The 20,986-nt window shown below is 38.8% G+C and overlaps 1 protein-coding gene across 4 annotated transcripts in view; it reads left to right on the top strand.

Annotated features, from left to right (window-relative positions):
• Window positions 1–5,166: 5,166 nt before the first annotated feature.
• The window catches only part of SLC24A2 (solute carrier family 24 member 2), a 245,013-nt gene continuing 229,193 nt past the window's right edge, over window positions 5,167–20,986 (top strand). For 3 of the 4 annotated variants that reach the window (XM_081066812.1, XM_081066814.1, XM_081066815.1), the window contains exons 1-2: window positions 5,218–5,392; window positions 7,321–8,405. In XM_081066812.1, the coding sequence (XP_080922938.1) occupies window positions 7,476–8,405 (930 nt within the window). In that variant the 5' untranslated portion in view covers window positions 5,218–5,392; window positions 7,321–7,475. Of the gene's footprint in view, window positions 5,393–7,320; window positions 8,406–20,986 lie in introns of all 4 variants that reach the window. The other variant, XM_081066813.1, reaches the window with a different exon arrangement.

Raw genomic sequence — 20,986 nt, forward strand, 5'->3', positions numbered from 1 at the left:
CAAGGCCTCTAGCCACCAGAGCCAGGCAATCAAGGAGCATCCCTTGGGCAGCAGCCATAAAGACCGGGGCACCAAAGGTGTGTAAAAGCCCCCCCCCCCCTTAAGGAGATGTTGGCACTCTGGTGTGCTGCAGAGGGAGAGTGTGAAGATGGTTCCCACCAGCTGGAGTGAGCAGAGGGGGATGGCACTTCCTAGGAAAGGAAAAAGGAAAACCAAAAAAAGGAAAAAAGAAAAATAAAAAGCTGAAAGTTTAAGATCAGTGAAAAGATGGCAGTGTAGACTGGAGTAAGGCAGGAGAGCCAAAGGTGGCAGCCTCCAGTCTCTGTCCCTGAGGCATGCCAGCAGGCCCCCAAACCTGTGTCAATCAGATGCCTGCCCCTCCAGGCAAAGCTCCAAGACAAGCAAACAGGCCTCTCCTACACAAGCTTCTGGGACCCCTCCATCAGCACTTCTGCCCTGGGCCCCGAGGCCTGAGTCTTCGTGGGACTTGTTTAAGAGCTATTTCTCTGATCCTTGTGGGTCTGGGGCATGCAAGCCCGGTTGGTTTTCAAAACTAAATGTTTTGGAGGCTCCTCTCTCAGCTGTAGGTTTTAAGTTGGCGGTGCCCAATGTGGGGTTCAAACTCTTAGCTCCTCAAGGAGAAGCTCTGGGTTTTGAGTTCCTTGCTAACTGTGGGTTGCTGTACCAAGGACAGGCCTTAGGGAGATTGTGTCCCAGCCTCTCCTACCTGATGCGTAGTTGTTACTCAGCCAGTGTTTTGGTGTTTTTCAGAGAAAGTTGTGTCTACAGCTGTAGATTTGGTGCTTTGGGGGGGGACACATGAGTTTAGGAGATCTTACATCGCCATCTTGAATGGGAGCCTGGTTCCTTTTTCCCTTTGGAAGTTTTATGTTCAAAATCCCTTATTAACTTAAGTATGACCCATTCTTTTAAAAATTCATTATTATTTTTTAAAAGGCTCCTCTTCAGAATTACAAAAAATGTTCAACGTTCTTAACTGGTAATTACCAATGATTCCCATAAACTCTTTGTTCAAGTGCAGCATACAAGGACTGACAATTAAGTTCACCAACTCATCCTAGAAAGTGCTACCTACCTCATTGCTGAATATCACTACGGTCACCTTCGAAGTACTCCGCTTGGGAAGCTATGCACCGATGCCAGCACCTAGTCGACCCTTCAAAGCAATTTTGGAACTCTTTTTCTGGAATGGCCATCAGAGCTGTCATCATATTACCCTTGATGTCCTGAATGTCATCAAAATGTCTTCCTTTCAATATTTCCTTTATCTTCAAGTAAAGGAAGAAGTCGCTGGGGGCCAGATCAAGTGAGTGGGGAGGGTGTTCCAATACAGTCATTTGTTTACTGGCTAAAAACTCCCTCACAGACAGTGCCGTGTGAGCTGGTGCATTGTCGTGATGCAAGAGCCGTAAATTGTTGGTGAAAAGTTCAGGTCGTCTACCTTTTTCACGCAGCCATTTCAACACTTCCAAATCGTAAACTTGGTTAACTGTCCAGTTGGTACAAATTCATAATGAATAATCCCTCTGATATCAAAAAAAAAAAAAAAGGCTAGCAACATCATTGCAACAAGTTTCGTGACCTTAGTTGTCAGACCTCGTACCGTTAACAGAAGGGTAAATATGATGCTAATGTTTATACATATGCAGGTATCTAAAAATAAATAAATGAAAGAGTTGGCTCTTTAATAATAATTTATGCAGAGAAACCCATTGATTACTTAAATCTCTTAGCAAAGGACTACTACAAATGGTCAAGGCTACCATTTGATAACGTATCATGTGGTGGTGGTAAATTTTTTTATGAAGCTCCCTTTTTCTTCACGACTAGGTAGTGAAGACTGTGCATCTGGGAGACCTCCAGGTGTTGTGGAATCCGACTGCTTTCATGTTGTATGACGTAGACAAATGACAGGCCATGAGTTTTCTCCATTGCTATGATGATGGCAGTTTTCGCCTTGTCAACTGTCATGGCAGTTGAGTGCCAAGTTCAGCTGCCAGTCTTCAGTCCAATGTGAATGTCATTGAGAATGTTATGAAACTCTGTGTCAAATACTATTAGTTGCTCACCCAACATTTGTTTCCCCTTTCCATATTACCAAGAGAACCCTGATTTTCTAAATGATGATGAATAACCCCATTAAAATATTCTTTATACTCACTTACAGCTAAGTATAACCATGTGACCAAGTTGTGGCCAATGAAATGTAAGGGAAGTTTTGACAGTGTCCCTTTCTAAATAAAAAAGCAAAACCTAGCAAGGCCTTCTGCCTTTCACCCTTCATTCATTCCCTTCTTCTGCCTGGAACGCAGATGTGAGGCCTAAAAGAGGCAGCCATTTTGTGTCTATGAGGATAAAAACCGTACATTAAGGAAGACAGATCGAAGGACCTGGGTTGCTTGATGCCGTCAGGGAGCGATTGCACAACCCTGGACAGTCTGTGTTCCGACTTCTTTTCACATGAGAAAAATAAACTCTTGTTTGGTTAAATCACTAAGGATGAGTTTCTATTACAAGCATCCATGTATGAACCCCAACCGATACAACCTGCAGACTGACGAGGTCTCCATCTGGGCCTCATTCCCTGTCCCAACAAGTGGAGCCTCAGGGTCATCTCTGGGTTTTAGGATGAGTTAGCTGGAAAACATCTATAAAGATCCTAGTAGGAGGGATATGATATGATTATAATATACATTTTAAATATATTACAATATTTTTATTTTAAGAAACCTTGTATACAAGATATTCTCCTGCCATGTAACCAGAGGCATCCATTGCATCAGGAAAGATTAGGATTGCTTGACCAAGAAAGTAAAGACAAAGGTAAAGTAAACGTAAAGTCTAATTGGTTACCCTGAGATCCAGTTTGTGTAGAAAGTGTAGAAAAGGCACAATAAGTGCATGATTGTTTTCTTTAAAAAAAAAAAGTTTTAAAATAATGAGTTCATTCCCTCATACCCATCAACAATCACCAATCAATTGAATTACTTTAGAAGCATTATGAATTTGTAGACATAATCATATTTGATGTATGTGAAACAATTGCAATTATCAATTTATGATACTAAAATTAACCCATCTTTGCCTAGTGGGAGCCTATTTGAATTGGTTCCTTAGTCTTTTTGACACAACCCTAGTCATTTTTGATACCTTCTTTGCTTTTTGTCAATGTTTACAGACAAAATGATATAATGTCTGGGGTTTGCTTTAAAATGATGGCATGGCAAAAAGAGACATTACATGAAACACAATTGGCCATGAGTTGATAATTGTTCAAGCTGGGTGATGGCCCCAGAGAGGTTCATTATGCTATTCTCTTACATTTGTATATATCTGAAATGTTCCAAAATGAAAGGTAAAGATATAAAACATTCAGCCTATGATTTCCAAAAGAGGACCCTGAGGTTTATCACCCACATATCTCTGAGTCTATGTCTGTTTTGTTTGTTCATTTATTCTGTTCTTTGATTCCACATATAAGTGAGATCATATGATATTTGCCTTTCTCCATCTGACTTATTTCCCTTAAAATAATGTTCTCTAGGTCCATCCATGTTGTTGTAAATGGTAATAGTTCATTCATCTTTATGGCCAAGTAATACTCCATTGTATAAATATACCACAGTTTCTTTGGGGATGGGGGAGAAGGTAAAGGAATTAGAAAGTACAAATTAGTAGTCACAATATAGCCAAGAGGATATGAAATACAGTTTGGGGAATATAATCAATAATATTGTAAAGATTTTGTAGGGGTCAGATGGGCACTTGTCTTATTAGGGAGACCACTTCATGGATGGTGTAGATGCCTGACCACTGTGGTGTATACCTGAAGATGAATAATATTGAATGTTAACTATAATTTTATATACATATATATATATATATATATATATATATATATATATATATATATGTAATAACGGGATGTGGAGTACAGCAGAAGGAACAGAGTCAATGAAATTGTAACAGCTATGTGTGATATCAGAGAGGTAGTAGATTGGGGGAGAGGGGTTATCACTTTGTGAGGGGTATAAACGTCTAACTATTACATTGTTTTGTACACATAAAACTAATAAAATAATAATAATAATAATAATAATCCTTAAAAAAAAAAGAGGACCTTGAAATCCATGGCACTACAATAGCCCTAAATGGCTGGTTCTGATGGGAGGAAAGGAGATTTTTAAGTTCCCAAGGCTTCTCTTGACGTATCAAGAGTAAGTGTAGAGGTCTTAGTTTAGGGTTTTACTCAAAGTCAGAGGTAATGATCCACATTCCCCCCAGTCCCGGGAAGGCATGAGAAAACTGGCTCTAAGTGAAAGAAAAACCCCTCTAAGTTAAAAAAAAAAAAAAAAAAAAAAAAAGCCCTCTAAGTGGAAAAGAGGAGGTGAGTGGGAAGTAAAGAAAAATGGAAAACCTTTGCTGAAAGCCCCAAAGATTTCTCAGGGTAGGTACCTCTCGGTAGTTTGGGTGGTGGTCACAGGGCTGGGTAAAGGGGCTTCCCTCAGAAACCAGTTTGTCTTTGTCTTCTCCCGCTCTTTGTCCCAGATCCTTGCCTCTAATCCCCAACAAGCCTGACTGATTTTCTTGTGGTCAAGGGCCTCTTGCTTTCCAGACGGGGCAGGAAAGAACACTGGGCTGAGAGTCCAGAGGCCAGCATGTGAACCCTGTCTGTGACTCCAAATGACACCGTGTCTTGGGTCTCAGTTTCATCACCCATGAAGTGAAAGGTCAGCCTGCAAGTCTAAAGACCCTTCCGTGTCCCAACCATCCAACCTGGAAATACCAGGCACAAAACAGCTCCGCAGGCCTTCGTGCCTTTTCACTGAGCATCTTTTCCACCTTTAAGCATTACATCAGCTCCTAAAGAAATATGTGACTGTTGTCACTTTTTGCACATAATTGGAGAGGAGGTGCCCAGGAAAGATGACACCGAAGTTGGCAGCACTCTCCGGCTTTGGGAAATCAGGCGCGTCACCGACCTGTACGATTTCTCCTCTCCGTCCTTGCTGTCCTGAAAATACTGACCCGGGGCCCCACTGCGGAGAAATCTCCTAAGAGACGGCTGTCGGCGTCGCCTCTGCGCCCGAGAGGCGTGGAGCAGGGGGCGCGGGAGCGGGAGCGCAGCGGCCACGCTCCCGGCGCAGCGCCGAGAGGGAGGGGCCGGGGGCCGGGCAGCACCGCGGGCGGCGCGCCGGGCTCGCGGCGGCTCAGTCTCGCCCGGAGCCCAGCCCTGGCCGGCGAGAGCGGTGGTGAGCGCCGGCTGGAGCGGGAGCCGAGCCTCGGAGCCGGAGGCGAAGGGCCGGAGAAGGCTGTGCAGCGAAGCGCGCCTCGCGCTCAGCCTCCCGCCGCGTCCTCCCGGCGGATCCCGGTAAGTGCGGGCGGCCGAGCGTCTGCCAGTGGCCAGGCTTGGTGGCCGCTTTGGTCGTTGTCCCCGGATCCTGGGTGCGCGCATCCCGCTGCTGCGCCGCAGGCTCACAGGTGGCTCCGAGGTGGACAGGGGTGTCTCAGGCCCCGCAAGGAGTTAGCCAACTCTCTCCGTTCCCAGGTGCAGTTTCCGAGCCCCTGTTTCCCCCGACACAATCGCCCTTGCTTCCGGCGTGGGGTGCAGGGCGCGCAGAGGGGCGCTCCCCATCCCCACCCACCCCCCCCCACAAAGGATTCGGGGAGAAGCGGGCCAAGCCCCTCCGCTAGCTGCATCCCAGCTCCTGGCTCGCCGATGGGGCGTATGTGCTGTAGTTTTATTTTCCTATTAACCCACCAGGGAAAGTTTGGGACCATACGAGGCAAAGTTGGGGCGTGGCTGGGGGTACACGTCGCCGGCGGAGGCCGCTGCCGTGGAGCGGAGGGTGGGTTTGCAGGTCGAGCCCGGCTGGGGCTGGAGCTGACGGTGCGCCCTGGGAGTTGAGTCCGTCTCTGCCGGTTCCCCCGGCTCAGCAGTGTGACGGTCTCCGGAGAGCTATGAGTTGCTTAATCGTTCGTGCTAAGTAAGTGTGGACAAATGCCGTCCAGTCGGGAAGCTCTGTGACTGGTCCGGTTTATCTCGGGAATGAGCAGCATCTCAGCCCTGTACCCCTGCTCTGCAAACCTGACCTCCAGCCAATCTCAGTGTTTAACTGGCATGTGTTTCATTAGTTCATTTTACACCTGAGATGAGCTCAGCGAATGTCTGTAAAATGAAATCGTTGATGTAGAGGAAAAGAACCAAAACAATGTTTTAAAAGAAAGTTAAAAAGAGGAACCTTCAGATTGTCAACTGTGGTGTCTGGATAGTTTATACCCATTTCCTCTGTGAGATAGTGAATGAAAACTGCTTGGATATCTAACCTTCTAGAAAAGTCAATGTTGAGGCTGTTTGGGACAGATTTTGTGGACAGAGGTGTTGTGAAATAAGTCAGGCAGAGAAAGACAAATACCGTATGATCTCACTTATATGTGGAATCTAAAGAACTGAATAAACGAACTGCATATTGTTTATGAAGTACACACTTGGTCTCCTCAAATAGCCTACTTGTTAGGAGTTGTTTGATTTACTAAATTGTCTATTTTAAATGACTAAAGGTTGTTTTTAAAAATGAGCTTCAGATGAAAACAATGTCTAGATGTTTAGGGGAGAGAATTTGTTCATGTCACTACAACATTCTTTTGTAAACTTAAATTTTTCAAGGGCTACTTTTCTGCATAAGGTATAGAAGAAGCTTTCCATGCAAAATAAGATCCTGAGATCTTTATGTGTTCAGAAAAAGAGTGCTACCTCCTCCAGCACTCAACCCTTTCTGAATGATAGATTAAATCAGAAAAGTGTGCCTGCATGTAGAATTATATAATTGGACTAAAAGAAAACACGGGTGGATAATTGTTGGTTGTCAAGTACGTAGATAGTTCTAAAAGAAGTGGTACCATTTTAGCATTGGGAGGTTATTCGTTACATGATTTAAGGTGGGATAAACTGATAGGTTTTCATCTATAAAATTTTTATACTTACACACACCTACACCTAATATCATGTTTATCAAAATATTTGAGTTTGATCATACATTGTCATAAGTGCCTACGAAGTGCCACATTCTACTCTTAGTGCTTCATGTGTTTTAACCCATCCTCAAAACATCTTTGGTGCTAGGTACTGTAATTGTCCTAAATTTTTGAAAAAGGGAAAGTGAGGCACAGAAAAGTTAAAGTTACCCAGTCATATGGCTACACGATAGAACTGTACCATATCTACAAAGTTCTTTTTGTAAAAAAGACATATGATTTTATGATTTACTTATCTTTGTTTTTTTGTGTTTTTTTAAAAAGCATCAATGTCAAAAATATTTCCTGTGGAGCATAAGAACCCCTGATTGTGGAAGTGCCTCACAAACACCATTAACTATAAAGTGAGGCCAAGTATGCAAGAGCCATCTGGTTGAGTTTACAGTTTGAAGACCACCATATCCACCAGAAGACCCAGGATGGATCTGCACCAAAGCACCACCATCACTTTCTTTGAGAAATGGTGTTCAGATAAGTCACCATCTGGCTGCAAGAGACATTATAATGTCAGGAAAAAATTAAAGTTAATTCGAATCTTAGGCCTTTTCATGGGCCTGGTAGTCATTAGCACTGTCCCATTTTCAATCAGTGCCTTTTCTGAGACAGAGACCCAGAGCACAGGAAAGGTCAGTGGTGCAAGTGGCCCTAACGTGGCACATGGTTACCCTCAGAGGACTCTCTTAGATTTAAATGACAAGATTTGGGATTACAGTCCAGAGCCACCTCTTTCACAGGAAGGCAAATCAGAGAACAGTACAGATCATGCCCAAGGAGACTACCCAAGAGACATCTTTTCCCTCGAGGAGCGAAGAAAAGGTGCCATCATTCTGCATGTCCTTGGAATGATCTACATGTTCATAGCCTTAGCCATTGTCTGTGATGAGTTCTTTGTTCCTTCTTTGACTGTCATCACTGAAAAACTGGGCATCTCTGATGATGTGGCTGGAGCCACCTTTATGGCAGCGGGGGGCTCCGCCCCAGAACTCTTCACATCTCTCATAGGGGTATTTATTGCGCACAGCAATGTTGGCATCGGCACAATTGTGGGCTCAGCAGTGTTCAACATCCTTTTTGTTATTGGCATGTGTGCTCTGTTTTCTAGAGAAATCTTGAACTTGACATGGTGGCCACTCTTCCGGGATGTGTCCTTCTACATTGTTGACTTGATCATGCTGATCATCTTTTTCCTGGATAATGTCATCATGTGGTGGGAAAGCTTGCTTCTCTTATCAGCTTATTTTGCCTATGTGATTTTCATGAAATTCAATGTCCAAGTAGAAAAATGGGTGAAGCAAATGATCAACCGCAATAAAGTCGTCAAGGTGACAGCACCAGAGGCCCAAGCAAAGGTTGGTAGTGACGATTGTTTATTTAATGTTCTTCTTGACCGTAGTTCTGAATTATGATGTTTTTGAGATCTGCCATGTTTTTATTTAATGTGATTGTATTTGGGGCTGTAGTGGATAGTCGGTTGCTTTCTGTGGTACTCTTATAGCCAGGCTAACCTGACAGTGGGGAAAAAAATAATGTGGGAATATTCTTGTGAATGTCTACTAAGTTCTCAAGCTACTGGCTTTGAGTAAAACATTTGAAAATATAGGTTACATAAGTATCCCAGAGCAGACTCAGCAAACAAAAGAATCTGTCTCTTACTTTCTGAAAGTAGGCATAATGATTTTGTGTGCCATTTAATTTTCCTGGGAAAGTGTGTGTGTGTGCCTAGCAAGTTGCAGGGCTTTTTCTTTTTATATGGGCATGTAACAATGATCATGAACCGTTTCTTTAAAGATACTTAGGGAAGAAAGTTTGTTTATGTCATCAGAGCTACACCTTTAAGTCAGGAGCCTTAGACCCAGCAGGACTGGTCAGTAGAGTGCGTCATGGCCGTTCTCCTTGGTCCACGTCATAATGCTTTAGGTCACTTGGCCAAGAACTGATCGCAATCCATTAAAGAGTCATTGGCAAGCCCTGCCTCTGTAGCTTGATGGCGCATTTTGCATGCTGTGATAAACATGACCCAAAATATCTTTGCTGTAGAATTTCAGGGAATTTTAATGACAATAGTGGCCTCCTACTACTTAAATGGTGAGAAAATTGGTAAAGAGCTTAAAAGAAACTGATCTTCAAAAATGTAAATATTTTAAAAAAATAATGGATAAACAACATCAATAACATTTTAGCTTAAGTATAGCAATGCAGTTCTGATTTATCAACATTGGAATGGTACCTCTGAATGTGATTTTAAACAGAAAACCAAAATACATATGCAGACTTTGTACTGGCATCTGGGAAAATTCTCATGTATGCAAAAAACAGATGTTGAGTGGAGGGCGAGACATTTTGTCCAAAATGAAAAGAAAAATGATATTAATTTGGTATAATTCCTTTATAGCAAATTTGATGGCCAACCATCATTTTTGTAACAGCCATGAAATGGAAGCAAAATGCAGGAAAAAACCCACCAGTAATACTCCTATTTATTACATGCAAAAGAGTACTGTTTTGTATCGTATTTTTCCTAACATGTCACTCAGTGTATGTTTGGTTGTTAGAAACTGTAGTACAAAAAACAATCACTTACATGCAAATAGGTATTCGATGTCATAATTGAGTATATATCCTAGAGGGCATAAAACAGTCATCACTGAAGCCCTCTTCCTGCTCTGATTTTGTAACCAAAAAGATGAGCCCCCAAGCTCTCTCCTCAAGCCTGACAGTTACTTTGAGTGGTTTGCGTTAATAGTCTATGTATTTATTTCAATTAGATACTGAACGATTGCCAAGGGAAAGGCATGTTTTTTAGACGCAAGGAAATGATTTGGTATCTTAATAAATATCCTGGGTTCATGAAGGGTTAAAAGTCTTTTTGAGAACTCAACACTTTTTTGTTTTGTTGCCCCACAGTGGAACTTTGTTGACATAGACACAGACTCAGCTAAGGTTATGTTGGTAACATTTATAAAAAAGGAATTTGCAAAGCAACCAAATGATGTATTTAGGATTGCAGGGGGATTTTGTATTCTGATTGGGGGATAGGGAGCATCGGGGAATAACTTTTTAAATACAATTTACAGGCAGTATTTAATCAATTGTAAGCCATTCATTAAAGTAGCTCTAGCAGGATTTTTACCTACCATATTAGGTGACTGTCATGTCATTTTTATGATACTTTAAAAGTCAGCAATTAGGCTGACATTCCTCAATAGTTATTATTCAAATCCATACATTTGTGCTATCTTTAATATTGTGCATATTTTCGTTTGGAAATTCTGGATTTATGTAATTAAAAAAACAAAGAAGATTATATTCACGACTACTTCTCCTGTTTCTGATTTTCCCACAAAATGTGTTCATTGTATTATTTTCCTTTTAGCACCAAATAGCTTTAATTTATCTCTTTTAATTATTATTATTATTTTGATATTCAATAACTAGGTTGAACTATAAATATCATGGGGCAGAATTTTTAAAGATATCTGTCTTGTTTGGTATTCCTCACAAATACCAGAACACAGTTATGTATTTTCAGGTGGAACAGTGCATAATGATATGTGATTTCCTTCAGGAAATTTTACCTTGTCAATTGCGCCTTTGAAATATTGCTGAGAAATTTTTTTCCAGCAATTAATCTTTATCATTTGCCTAATTTCAGAATCTTATAATGATTTTGCTCCTCAGGCACTGAATATAAAGTGTCCCAAAGCGGGATGGGTCCTTGAGTGTGGCCACCTAATTCTCTGATCTGCAAAGCTGATTTCTCACTGTGTACCCCACCTTTCCTACAGAAGTCAGTGCTTCTGACATCATCAGAATACTCAGGGTAAAAGACCCTCAGCCAAACTGCAGCCCTCAGTAGAGTCTTCATAAAGAGGAATGTGCTATACATGAATTTAGGAAGCAAAACACTAAGCCTGGTTTCATGCAAAGCCACCTCATTGTCCAATTTGTATAATTATGGGGCATGGGAGTTTGGGACAGTGGAAAGAAAATATTTAGATATTCTTCTGTGTATAATCAAATGTTCTTCCTAAAAAAATCAGCTCTGCTGGACTCTAGGCCATGAAATATCTTTGAAACTAACCAATACTTGCTTCATAGACAGGTTGAAAATCTTAGTTTGGTTCCATTATTGATGATGTATATAATGGGGCAACTGTGAAGGCTGGAAAAATGTGAACTGGCATTTTTTCCCCATAAAGTAATAGTTTTTCATCTCATTTAATTGCTGCATCATGTGTGCATTTTTTAATGTTATTATTATTTCTTTTAGTGATAATATTAATCCTTTTTTAAAAAGTTGTGTGGTGTTATGACACGGTAAAGGTACCCTGTCATGACTCAGTGAAAAAAGAGTTTTAACTCCATATGTCTAATAAGCCCTGTGACTTCAGAGAAGTCACATAAACTCTCTGAGACTATTTCCTAATAAAAATCATACCTACTTCATAAAGTATGGAAAATTATTAAATGAAGAAATGAATGTCAAGTAGTGAACATCGTCCTTGGCAAATGTGGCTGCTCCATAAATGGTAGCTCTCTTCCGTTCTTTTTTTTTCAACTTATTTTTTTAGTTCCATGTGTACAAAACAGCATAGTGACGAGACATTTATATACCTCATAAAGTAGTAACCGCAATAATTCTATTACCCATCTGACACTGTACATAGTTATTACAATATTATTGACTATATTCTCTATTCTATACTTTATATCCTTGTGACTATTCTTTTAGTTCATAGTTGACATTCAATATTATTTTATATTAGTTTCTGGTGTACAGCGTAGTGGTTAGACACTTATATATAGTAGTTCTCTTCATTTTGTCTTCTGTTACTAAATGAAAAGAGAGTCAGAATAAATTATTTCAAATCTGAGAATTTCAAAACATTCCTTGAAGATTGGAATTCACCCCATTAATCATTGAGTAAAGCAGGCCATTGTCTCCCTTTGCGGTAAATAATGTTTGTTATATTATAATATTTCTAAGCCCTAGATCCATACAGTGAATATATGCCGGCCAGATATTATCATAAACTCCAAATGGCTTTGTTGTCCTGAAATTTTATTGTGTACAATTTTGCTTGAAATAAGTAGGCCACTAACTAGGGTTTAGCAAGATCTATGCTAAGCAGAGATTTTTGATATAAGGGTATTTTTATTTAGAAATGAATAGGATTCTTATCTAAAGACTTCTCCATGGCTGGTTAGGAATAAATTTGAATCCTGCAGGACGTGAAGCAGTGGAGTTTCAGGCATCCAGCTCATTTTGCTGTGCGCCTGGCCGGTTGCTGAGGTCTGTTGATCTGTTATGGTGTTAGGCTGTCATTGGCCTAGAAAGCAGCTGTCCATGGTATTTAACTTCTTAGACTTGGCACTGTAATCTGACAGCAAGTCAGCCCAGTTCTAATTGCAGGGAATGGACTAAATAAAGATGCTTAAGGCTGGAGAGTTCAAGAGCAGACTACTTTGTCATTTAGGTGTGCCTTGCTTTATTCAGTTTGTGTGTTCCTGAAAGTTGTTTGTAAACAGAATTTTTGCAATTCAAATTGTTAGAATGTTCGTGAGAAAAATCAGAATTGGAATAATAGTATAAATGTGCCTCACACAATGAAGTCTTTCTTAAAGGTGCTAACGCATAAATAATTTTATAAACACAAATGTATAGTTCCCAGATTGCCTGGGCACAGAATATGTTATAAAACTCAACTTTTGTTTCCCCTCCAAACCTAGTAAATTAGTAAAATAACTGTACAAACTTCATGGAAGACAAGGTAAAATCATCCTTATAATACAGAAGAGGATAGTATTACTTAATAGACTTGGAAACTCTCTGTCCTTCCCAAAAGAAAACGTAGGCATTAAAATTCTTAGCAGACTAGATGCCTGTGAATGTAGTGTGTTTATTTATCTAGGGAAAAAGCATAGCACTTTTCCTTGTTTTGCTTCCCTCTGCTCATATTAAAAGCAAGCCCTTCAATTACTGCTTGTGATTCAGAGAGTGAGTGGAAGTGTTTGGAGAGACCCAGAAAGCCCAGTGGATTTTAATACACAGAGTTCAGATTCCCTTGTTTGTTCCCTTGCTACTCTGGTTTCTCCAACAAGAGATGACCTGAACTTTGTGAACCTTCCTGGAAATGTTGAGAGGAGGAGTTACTCCCGCATACCTTCCTGCCTTCGTCCCCTTCTCCCTCTCTCCTTTGACCCCTTTCCGCACTTCCCTGCCCTTTTCCCCCTTTCTTTCCTTTTTTTTTAAATGGCAGAGCCAGATAGTTTATATTTTAACTTTGACAAGAAATGAGATTGTTATCTGAAGCTGCTCTCTGGCTACTGTGGAGGCAAGTACCTCTACAGTGTGAATTTGACTGGTTTAGATTTTTTATTCTTTTACTTTGAACCTTCTTCTATTACGTAAATCTCCAGTAAAAGAGAATATACCAGCATTTTGTTTAATTCAGTTTGAGAATCATTGTCTTTTAACGGGAAAGTTTAATTTATTTACATTGATTGTGATTACTGTTACATTTGGATTCTTTTCTATCACGCTATTTTATACTTTCTATTTGCTTCAGTCTTCTTGTTTCTTTCCATAATTTTTTTCTGGCCTCTTCTTTGGATTGATTTTTCACTAAACCTGTTTTGCCATCAATAGTTTGGAATTTATATACCCTATGTCTATTCTTTTGGTGTTTACCCTAAAAATTTAATGTGTCTATTTAATTCAAACAGTATAAACTTAATATCTTTACACTCCTGCTAAACAACCTAAGACCTTAGAACATTTGATTCAGTCGCCTCTCCCCCGTTGTATAACATTTGAAGTCCATGCAAGAATATGGAGAAAAGGGAACCCTCATATACTGTTGGTGGGACTGAAAAATAGTGCAGCCATTATGGAAAATAGTTTGGAGGTTCCTTAAAAAATTAAAAATAGATCTACCATACAACCCAGCAGTTCCACTGCTGGGTATTTATCCGAAGAAATCCAAAGCACTAATTCAAAAAGATATACGTAACCCTATGTTCACTGCAGCACTATTCACAATAGCCAAGATATACAAACAACCAAATTGCCCATGAATAGATGATTGGATTAAGAAATTGTGGTACATATATACAATGGAGTACTACTCTGCCATAAAAAGTGAAATCTTACATTTGTGACAACATGGATGGACATAGATGGTATTATATTATGCTAAGTGAAATAAGTCAGACAGAGAAAAACAAATATTATACGAGGTCGGACAATTGCGTTCGCGAACTCATCCTAGAAAAAGTGCTACATACCTCACTGGTGAGTATCACTATGGTCACTTTTGAAGTACTCCTCTTGGGAAGCTATGCACCAACGCCAGTGCCTAGACCACCCTTCAAAGCAATTTTGGAGCTCTTTTTCTGGAATGGCCATCAGAACAGTCATCGTATTACCCTTGATGTCCTGAATGTCATCAAAATGTCTTCCTTTCAATATTTCCTTTATCTTCAGGTAAAGAAAGAAGTTATTAGGGGCCAGATGAGGTGAATAGAGAGGGTGTTTCAATACAGTTATTTGTTTACTGGCAAAAAACTCCCTCACAGATAGTGCCGTGTGATCTGGTGCATTGTCGTGATGTAAGAGCCATGAATTGTTGGTGAAAAGTTCAGGTCGTCTAACTTTTTCACCCAGACTTTTTGGCACTTTCAGATAGTAAACTTGGTTAACTGTTTGTCCAGTTGGTACAAATTCATAATGAATAATTCCTCTGATATCAAAAAAGGCTAGCAACATCATTGCAACAAGTTCGCGAACTTAATTGTCAGACCTCACGTGATCTTATTTATATGTGGAATCTAAAGAACAAAATAAACGAACAAACAAAACAGCAACAGACCCATAGATACAGAGAACAAACTGATGGTTACCAGATGGGAGGGGGACTGGGTGAAAAAGATGAAGGGATTAAGAAGTCCAAATTTGTAGTTACAAAATAGTCGCGGGGATGTAAAGTACAGAATACAGAATACAGTCAATAATATTGTAATAACTATGCATAATGCCAAGTAGGTAATAGACTAGTCAGCGGGAATCACTTGATAAATTGTATAAATTTCTAACCATTACGCTACACACCTGAAATTGATATAAAATAATATTTGAATTCTGGAAGATTCAACTATAATTGAGAAATTTTAATAAAGGATTTGATGTCGATGATTTAAGATCTACTTTGATATTTTATAACAGCTTTATTGAGGTATAATCATCACTTCTTTAACCCTACAAATTAGACATTGTCATTATGCCATCAGTGTTTTTAGATTTATCCACATTCAAAAAAAATTTTTTTTATTGGGGAACAGTGTGTTTCTCCAGGGCCCATCAGCTCCAAGTCGTTGTCCTTCAGTCTCGTTGAGGGTGCAGCTCAGCTCCAAATCCAGTCGCCGTTTTTTTCAGTCTTAGTTGCGGGCGGCGCAGCCCACGATCCGAAGCAGGAATTGAACTGGCAACCTTGTTGTTAAGAGCTCGCTCTCTAATCAGCTGAGCCATCCGGCCGCCAAGAGATTTATCCACATTTTTAACCAATTTTCCCATCCTCATTCGTTTTCTCATATCAACTTTTTTTTTATGTTTTTTTCCCTCTACCAACTTACATTCTTTATGAGTTCCTTTAGAAGAATCTGTTAATAGTAAATGCTCCTGGTTTTCATTTGCTTAGAGAGGTATTTCATTTTTGTTCTTGAAAGATGGTTTTGGTGGGTAGAAAATTATTTTTTTCATCCTATTTTGAAAATAATATTTCATGGTCACTGACTTCCCATTTTTGCTGTTGAAAAAACTGCTGTCATTGTAAATATTGCTTCTTGGTAAGAAATGTCTTTTTAACTGTTTTAAGGTGTTTTTTTTCTTTGTTTTTGGTGTTCAGCATTTTCCTTATGCTACGTCAGATGTGGTTTTATTTATTTATTTATTTATTTATTTATTTATTTATTTATTTATTTATTCCCTATTTGTGATTCATTAGATTTCCTGAATTTGAGGATTAGTGCCTTCCACCAATTTTCCCTCTACCTCACTCTTCCTATAATCTTCTAGAATTCTGATTAAATATATGTGGTATCATCTCAACCTATCCTCCATGTCTTTTAACTATTCATCTCTTTTTTTGTTTGTTTTTAATCTGTGTTCTTCATTGTGGTCATTTCTGTATATCTGCTTTCTAGCTTCTAATTTTCTCTTCAGTTTTGTCTAATCTGTTCTAAAACTCATCGTTTAGTTTCTAATTTTAATTATCACATTTTTAATTTTTGGAAGTATTTTTGTAGCTCTTTTTCATATCTTTCTGGTTGATTTTCGTTGCTTCTTTTTCTTTTGACATTTAACATCTTTTATTTCTCTAAACATGTTAAATATACTTATTTATATTTCATAGTTGGTATTTCTAATGTCAGTACACTTGCAGGTCTAGTTCTGCTTTCTTATTGATTCTAATTGTGTAAGATTGCTTCCTTTCTTACAGTGATTCCTTTTTTAAAACTTTGAACTCATATTCCTTGGAACTTTACCTTTGGAAAGTCATTGAGGTCTGGGTTTTAAGTGTATTTCTCCATAGAGGACTATATTTTTCTTTTGTCAAGTGCGTGGGAGCACAACAAACTTGGAACTATTCTAAGCTAAATAAATGGCTTTTTTCTACCCAGGTAGTGTGATTCAGGTTCTAAACACCACACAAGTGAGTCTGTGCTTAGAAAAAAATTTTTATATTAGTTTCAGGTTTACAAAACACCGTAATGATTAGACATTTACACCCCTCACAAAGTGATAACCCCCCTCCCAATCTACTACCCCTCTGACATCATATATAGCTTTTACAATACCATTGACTCTATTCCTTATACTGTACTTTACATCAAATATATGTATATGTAGTTGACATTCAATATATATATAAATATATACATACATTTAATTATAGTTGACATTCAGTATTGTTCTCCATCAACTTCAGGTGTACAGTACAGTGGTCAGGCGTCTACATAATCTATGCAGTGATCTCCCTGGGATCTGTATATTCTCAGAATGTTTGATACAACCTGACCATCACAGTAAAGCTCCCCATCAACAAAAATCCTACCAACAGCAAATTTTGAGTCAAATCAAATCTGAGGCGATTCTGACAGAAAGATATATGGGGCGACTTTAAATTTGCCTTTTAAATAATATTTTTACCAGATACTAAAAGTAATATACTCATTGCACATCAAAAACATAAAAAAGTCAAAACAGAAAACAGAACATGTAAATTAGCCTATAATCTCTCCATTGTGACATCCAAAAATAACTGCATTTTTGCATGTATTCTTCTAGACTCCCCCCCTCTCATGCACACACACATACATACATACATACATACATATATATTTAAATAAATTGGAATGATGTTGGATATATATACAACTTTAAACTTGTATTGAGTATATACCATTTAATTTTTTTTAACTTGGCTTACTATGAGTATTTCCTCTTGTCATTAAATGTTCTTCTAAAATGTTATTCTCTGTTTAGCATTATCATAGAATAGAAAGTCATTTTCATATTATAAATATGCGGTATATCTTACTGCAATATATCACTACTATAAAAATGCTACAACAAATAGCCTTACACATGAATTTTTCATTTTGGAAAAACAGAATTTCTGGATTAGAGATTATGAGTTTTTAAAGTTTCTGCTGCATTGTAATACACCTGGTACTGTTGACTATTGTAATTTTTAATATATTTAATTGTATAGGTGAAACAGCACTTCATTGTTTTAATTTGCATTTCTTTGATTAGTTAGGAGGTTGAATATTGAAAAATTTTTTTTGAGAATTTTTCTTTTATAGATTGCCAGTTTCCTATGTTTCCTTTCTGTCATTTAAAAAGTTTGCTGTGATAACTCAAAGGTCCCTAACAAATATAAGCTGAGAATCAGTAACTTTATCTCTCATCCCTCTCCACATTTCCACAGCTAAATAAAGCCAGGAGGTTTTTGCAGTTTTTGTTTTAAAGGATGAATTATTCTGAAGGATTATTCAGAGTCCTTGTGACCCAGGATTTTGGAAATGAGGTTTCAGGGATTGGGATGTGCCCCCTACCATGTGATCTTGGAGGGCCATGTATCTACTAAGACCGCTAATTCCTCATCTGGAAAATGGGAGATTTGACGTATGAGGTCTGACAATTAAGTTTGCAAACTTGTCGCAACGATATTGCTAACCTTTTTTGATATCAGAGGGATTATTCATTAGAATTTGTATTAACTGGACAAACAGTTAACCAAGTTTATTATTTGGAAGTGCTGAAAAGTCTGCGTGAAAAAGACAACCTGAACTTTTCGCCAGCAATTCATGGTTCTTGCATCACGACAATGCACCAGCTCACATGGCACTGTCTTTGAAGGAGTTTTTAGCCAGTAAACAAATAACTGTATTGGAACACCCTCCCTACTCTCCTGATCTGGCCCCCAGTGACTTCTTTCTTTACTCAAATATAAAGGAAATATTGAAAGAAAGACATTTTGATGACATTCAGAACATCAAGGTAATAGAATGACAGCTCCCATGGCCATTCCAGAAAGAGTTCCAAAATTACTTTGAAGGGTGGACTAGGTGCTGGCATCGGTGCATAGCTTCCCAAGGGGAGTACTTTGAAGGTGACTGTAGTGCTATTCAGCAATGAGGTATGTAGCACTTTTTCTAGCATGAGTTCTCGAACTTAATTGTCAGACCTCGTAGATGGCCTGAAAGATTGCTTTCAGCTTGTCATTTCTGTCCCGAGAAGCTCTCATATTTACTATGCAGAGTACTCTAACCATATCAAAGAAAACACCTAATGCATTAACCTAAAACAGAACACCAGATTCTAATCATACTCATATCACCAACTACTTTTCCTAAACTGGCTTCCATGTAGTATTTTCACACAAATGATTTATTGACTTAGCCAAGCAGTAATTCCTGCTTACGCATACTGTGGGAGGTAGCTCTTCCAGACAGACAGAACAACTTGCATGGGAGAAATTCATTTAAAGTTCACTGCAGGACATTAGGCCGCCTCGGCTTTTGTGGCTTTTGGCAGTGAAAACCCCGCTTGGCAGCCGTGTTTGCGTCCCTGGACTGCTGGTCTTTTCAGAGTCAAGGGAAGAGAGTGACCTGAACTGGGCTTAATGTACTTAATGTACTTAATACCAGGCCTTTCTTACATCAACATTCTGAAATACCAGGGGTGCCAAAAAAATGTACGCACGGGACTTGTATTCACCTTTTGTTATTGGTATATATTGAGTATTACAATTTTAATACAGTTGTTTCCTTTCTTACAACGTGTGTACATTTTTTTGGCTCCCTCTGCAGAGCTCATCTCCACCTGCAGGTCAGGAATCTGAGTGTCTGAAAACAAACGATTGCCTACGGTCCAAAATCTGGGCTACGAAACTCCACTGAAACGTGATTCTGTCTGAGTCCTAAATACACGCTAGTTCTCTTTGGGCTTCTCACTGGACTATGGGGAGTAAAGACAAAGCAAACCTCCAAATTAGATTAAAATTCCATCGTAGTCTCTGATAAGTCAGTGACTTTCAAATATTTTTTACTGTGACCCTCATTAGGAAATACATTTTACATCCCAACCCAGTATAGTATATACTCACACACATACACACATACTTAGGTACATGTTTACATATATGTATATGCAAAAATAAAATCTAAGTATGAGGCACTTTTATATGTCTCATATTTTCTTTCTTTTTCTAAATATTAATTTCAGGTGTACAAAACAACATAGTGATTAGACATTTACACACCTCACTAAGCGACAACCCCAACAAGTCTATACCTATCTGACACCGTACATAGCTATTGCAATACCGTTGGTTATATTCCCTATCCTGTACTATACATCCCGTGATATTTATATTTTTAAATTATAGTTGACAGTCAATATTATTTTGTATTAGTTTCAGGTGTACAGTGTAGTGGTTAGATAAATTTATACATTTATATAATTTATAAAGTGATCCCCCATAAGTCTAGTACTCATCTAACACTATAGTTTTTACAATATTATTGACTATATTCCCAATACTGTATTTCACATCCCCATGACTATTTTGTAACTACCAATTTGTACTTCCTAATCCCTTCACATTTCTCACCCATCTCCCCCAAACCCTTCCCATCTAGCAACCATCAGTTTGTTCTCTGTGTCTGAGTCTTTTTCTGTTTAGTTTGTTCATTTATTTTGTTCTTTAGATACCACATATAAGTGAGATCATATGGTATTTGTCTTTCTCAATCTGCCTTATCTCACTTAGCATAATACCTTCTAGGCCCATATATGTAGTCACAAATGGTAACATTGCATTCTTTTTTATGGCAGAGTAATACTCCATTGTATAAATGTACCACAATTTCTTTATCCAATCATCCATTGATGGGCATTTGTGTTGTTTCCATATCTTGGCTATTGTGACGAGTGCTGCAGTGAATAAAGGGGTGCATATATCTTTTTGAGTTAGTGTTTTTGAGTTCTCTGGATAAATACCCAGGAGTGGAATTGCTGGGACATAGGGTAGTTCTATTTTTAATTTTTTGAGGAACCTCCGAACTGTTTTCTATAGTGGCTACACCAATTTGCAATCCCACCAATAGTGCACAAGGGTTCCCTTTTCTCCACATCCTTGCCAACACTTGTTTGTTGATTTATTGATGACGGCCATTCTGACAGGAATGAGATGGTATTTCATTCTGGGTTTTATTTGCATTTCTCTGATGCTTAGTGATGTTGAGCATTTTTTATATATCTGTTGGCTATCTGTGTATCATCTTTGGAGAAATGTCTATTCAGATCCTCTGCCAATTTGTAATTAGATTGGTGGGGGTTTTTTTGGTGTTGAGTTATATGAGT

The sequence above is a fragment of the Rhinolophus hipposideros genome (genome assembly GCF_964194185.1).
Source record: "Rhinolophus hipposideros genome assembly, chromosome: 11".
NCBI lineage: Eukaryota > Metazoa > Chordata > Mammalia > Chiroptera > Rhinolophidae > Rhinolophus > Rhinolophus hipposideros.